This window comes from Corvus brachyrhynchos, unplaced genomic scaffold (assembly GCF_000691975.1).
Source record: "Corvus brachyrhynchos isolate BGI_N302 unplaced genomic scaffold, ASM69197v1 scaffold365, whole genome shotgun sequence".
Classification (NCBI taxonomy): domain Eukaryota; kingdom Metazoa; phylum Chordata; class Aves; order Passeriformes; family Corvidae; genus Corvus; species Corvus brachyrhynchos.
Window position 1 is genome coordinate 2,257,078 of NW_008239544.1, and position 4,574 is coordinate 2,261,651.

The 4,574-nt window shown below is 41.5% G+C and overlaps 1 protein-coding gene across 3 annotated transcripts in view; it reads left to right on the plus strand.

The window, feature by feature from the left end:
• Positions 1 to 4,574, plus strand: part of LOC103620547 (carbohydrate sulfotransferase 5) — an 18,073-nt gene that overhangs the window by 7,980 nt on the left and 5,519 nt on the right. For 2 of the 3 annotated variants that reach the window (XM_017741379.1, XM_017741378.1), the window contains exon 2: positions 2,102 to 4,411. In XM_017741379.1, coding sequence (XP_017596868.1) covers positions 2,130 to 3,311 — 1,182 coding nt within the window. In that variant the 5' untranslated portion in view covers positions 2,102 to 2,129 and the 3' untranslated portion in view covers positions 3,312 to 4,411. Of the gene's footprint in view, positions 1 to 6; positions 4,412 to 4,574 lie in introns of those variants that run through there. The other variant, XM_017741377.1, reaches the window with a different exon arrangement.

Genomic DNA, 4,574 nt, shown 5'->3' on the forward strand with positions numbered 1-4,574 from the left:
CTGATTCATTCAGACGTGTATTGTGGACTAATACTCACGTTATCTGTTTTTTCATTGGCACAGCATCATCTGCGACAGTATTTGGGTGGGAACTGGAGTGAGGAGAGGTCCGAGAGACAGTCAAGGCAGAAGTGAATTTAAAAAAACAGCTTTTGGTTTTTATTCCTCAGTCCCCCCCAGCCTGCTAATAACATCTAAAGAGCAGTTAGTGTTGCAGTTCTGCAGCAGGATTAGAGTGGAGCAACAGTTGAGTAGAAACACATTAATTCTTTAGAAAGCATAATTGAGTCTCTAAAAGCTACATAATGGGTGAGACTGTGAGGAGCTGCAGTATACAGTCTTAGTGTAGATAATTACTTGCAACTTGCACTCAAGAAAAAGATCTGAGATAGTTATGTCTAGCTGACTTTCAGGAATACAGTCTGTTTCAGGAAAAATCTTTCAATTAGCAAATGCAACTGTACTTTGACTTCATCTTAGATTCTTTCATCCCCTCTGTTTGGCGAAGTGTCAATGCAGGCTTCTGGATTGCTGGCGATCCTCACAGCATAGAGAAACTTATAGATGCTTCTGGAGATGAAATATGCAAAAAATCACTATTTGAACAAGGCAGATTTTATCTATGAAGAACGGCCAAGCTGAATTAAACTAAGGATTTATCTATCTGTTCTTGTGCCTGACAGTAGCAAGTAGTGGACTGCTAGGAAAAAAGTTAAGTAATACAGTGAGCCTTATTTCTCCTAGTGTGACACCACAATACAGGCATATACCAAAGGCGATCCACAGCCGTGGGCTGTAGCCTCATTTTTGCCTTTAATAGTCCTTGGAAGGCTTTTCTTCCATTACTTACTTTAAATCAATGTAATTATTTGTTGAACTCTTGTATACTTTTGCTGCCACAGAATTTTGAAGCAGAGTTTCACATTTTAATATGCAGTGTACATAAAGGTTTTGTAATGAGTGATCATTTAATTCAATTTATGATGTCAAATGAGTGTGTATCTATGTTCCCTAGTCTGCTTGGTTTTCTTTCAAGAGTTCAGAGTGTGTTGAAAAATGTATCTTTCACCGTAACATGAAAAAATTGTAATTTCGAATTGTAAATCAGCTAGATAGCAAATACGTGTACATAGAACTTTTGAGATTATCTGCGTATGGGAGGAGTCTTACTTTGCTAAAACCTTGCCTGCTAACATATACTGACTGCTTACAAGTGGAATCTGGACAAGTGAGACCACAGAAGGGTAGGTGCCAAAAATCTCTAGTAAAAAGCCATGAGGAATGCATGTGTCTTGAACTTTGACTGCAAAGTAAAATAGAAATCCACTGGGGTTTGACATGCCTAAGATTTTCTAGGAGTTATATGCAGACAAATCTAACTCCCAAACTGGTAATTCCTTAAATGCGAACTCAGGGTATTCAGTCTTAGGATGTACGCACTCCAGACCAAATACATGTGTCAGCTGCTTTTTCATTTTATCATCTGTGGCCAGGTGTGGCTTCAGGTTGTGAGCTATCATCCATCTTCTGCCTTCTGTAGTTTGGAAAACAGAAGGTTGTGGACAAGCACCAATTGGTATAGCACCCTACTGCTGCTGTAGGGTACAGCGCTCACGTTAGATAAGATTATTTTTATTTCAGCACCCATGGTTACTGATGTTCGCATCCACTCTTTTTAGGGGATAGAAATCCTTGTAATGTTGAATTGAAACTGAAATACAGTTGAGCGATTCAGACAGATTTTTTTTCTTTTTTTGGGGCAATATTTACCAGTATTCAAGTTGAGGGCCTTGTGTACTTTGTAGTTTGTTTGTTTGTTTGTTTTAATCCAACCCAAGGTTTTCTTCAACATTGAACATTTACTTATTTGCTTATTTCTGCAGTAATCTTACTGTTACACATTAGTTCCTTTCAGTTTCCAAGAGCTGTCACTTGCAGTGATCACCCCCCAGTGCAACTGATTAAAGAAGCAGTTAGTGCCACATACATACATGCGCGTTTGAAGAAACGTTTTACTAATGCAAGAGTTTGTATTGTGTGAGTTTTATCGTTATTGTGCCCAGGAGCAATGGTTCACTGGCATTTCCCTTCTCTTTTTCAGCTTTTCTCGTTGCCCTTCCTCGGTGAGAATGGCAAGGATTCGGATTCCTAGCACAATTGTTATAATTTTTGTTACAGTTCAGACTGGATTCTTACTCTTCATGTATGCCCGGTATAGTAGCTTCATGCCTCAGTCTGAGGAAAAACCATCACAAGTCCACATACTTATTCTCTCCTCTTGGCGGTCAGGATCTTCTTTTGTTGGTCAACTTTTCAGCCAGCATCCCAGCGTCTTCTACCTGATGGAACCTGCATGGCACGTGTGGGTTACAATGTACCAGAACAGCGCCAAAGTCTTACACATGGCAGTGCGGGACTTAGTCAGGTCGGTCTTTCTGTGTGACATGTCTGTGTTTGATGCTTACATGCCTTGGAAAAGAAACCTATCTGATCTTTTCCAGTGGGCAGCGAGTCGGGCTCTGTGTTCAGCTCCTGCTTGTGACTCTTTTCAACGTACTGACATAATGAGTGAAATGGCATGCAAGACTCTTTGTGGACGGTATCCATTCAGCAAGGTGGAGGAAGCCTGTAAAACTTACAGCCACGTTGTCATCAAGGAAGTTCGATTCTTTGACTTGAAGGTCTTATACCCCCTTCTCACTGATCCATCCCTGAATCTCAAAATTATTCACCTGGTCCGTGACCCCAGGGCAGTCGTTAAGTCACGGGAACAATCAGTCAAAGCATTAGCCCGTGACAATGGAATCGTCTTGAGTACCAATGGCACTAAAGTGGAAGACAGCAAATACAAAGTAATGCAAGAGGTTTGTAGAAGTCACGTTCAGATTTATGAAACGGCTACTCTTAAACCACCTAATTTTCTGAAAGATCGCTATTTAATGGTCCGTTTTGAAGACCTGGTAAGAGATCCATTTTCAGAAATCTCAGAAATGTATAAGTTCGCAGATCTTAGTTTGACTCCCCGGCTCAAAAGCTGGATCTATAATATCACACATGGACAGGGACCAGGAAAAAAAAAAGAAGCCTTCAAAATAACATCTCGAGATGCAGTTAGTGTTTCACAGGCCTGGAGAAATGTTCTTTCCTTTCAGAAAGTTAAGAAAATACAGGAAGTTTGCAAAGGTGCTATAAACATTCTTGGTTATCAGCTGGTGGATTCAGAAAAAGAACAAAGAGATCTGACATTGGATTTGGTGTTGCCAAGACGACAAAATCAATTCAGTTGGTCATCGTTTAATCCAAAGCACTGAGACATTTTTGAGAGATCTGGGGAGGTGGGACAGGGTAGATGTTTGAAAATTTCTCTACTGTGCAGCATACAGTAGATGGAAAATCCTTGGCTGATGACTTCAACTATCTTTTCATCTACTCTTTTTCTGTTAATGTAGGAAGGTTTTTTTCCTGAGTTTTTAGATAAAAAGAAAAGACAGCAAGATACTTGTCAGCCTGTAAATGTGCTGCTCACAGCTTTGTTTTATGAATATAATTTAAGCGCTTTCTATTAAAAGATGGATTTTCAAATATGTCTTTGTTTATTGATAACAGTTCACTTCTTTTTTTCATGCTTTAATTATTTAAGAATCATAATTCTTTATTTGTATATATGGAACAAAGTAGATACTAAATTCCTTCACTTGACTTTCTTCTTTTTCTTTAAAGTTGTTCTGCAGTTGTGTATTTTTTTTTCAGACTTCTTTTGATGTTTACAGTTTTAACATAAAAGTTTTCCAAAAGGTGGGGCAGCTGCAGCAGCTGTGTTGTAAAAGGCTTAAACGGGAACTTCATTTATTGATAGATTGCGTAGTGGTTTCCTTGGAGTGGCAACATATACAATCGGGTACTTGAATGTGATGTTTGCTTGGAGTGCAAAATCCGAAGAATATGAAGAAACTTTCGGTGGAATCACTTTGGAAATAACGTTTTGATGCTGTCCCTATTGTGTTCCAATACTGTGACACAGAATAAGTGCACACCTGCTCCTGCAGCGCAATCCATACCGTTATCCTCTCTCTCCAGAACTACAAATTGTGAAGATCACTGAGAAATTTAGGATGCCTTGAAAATTTGCGTATCGATTATACTGCTGCATGGAAGCGATCAGTTCAACCAGCTTTGATAGCAGAGACAGGTGCTCGCGTACGGTGAACATTCGGTATTTGCGTCTAAGAAAGCACTGCGGGATCGGTGACGCTCAAAAACTGCACTTGCGCGTGCGGGGCCGGGGGATGGGCACGCAGCTTGGGGCTGTTACGGGTAGCGGGGTCCTGCCGCTAAGAACGTAGCGCATACGGGATGACTTGGGTTTGAGACGTCGCTGGTGCCAGCTGCTGACTGCAATTCGGAACTCCAGGTAAGAAACCCGCTGTGGCGCTTTCCGTGGCTGTGCGCTGCCTCACGCTGGTACCGCTAGCTAAAGGTGAGCGGGGAACGCTGGCGAGGTGGCGCGTCCAGGGAAAGCGCCGAGGGGGTCGCCGGTGCCTGTACGGGGCGGCCGGGCGGGCGGGGTGCGAGGG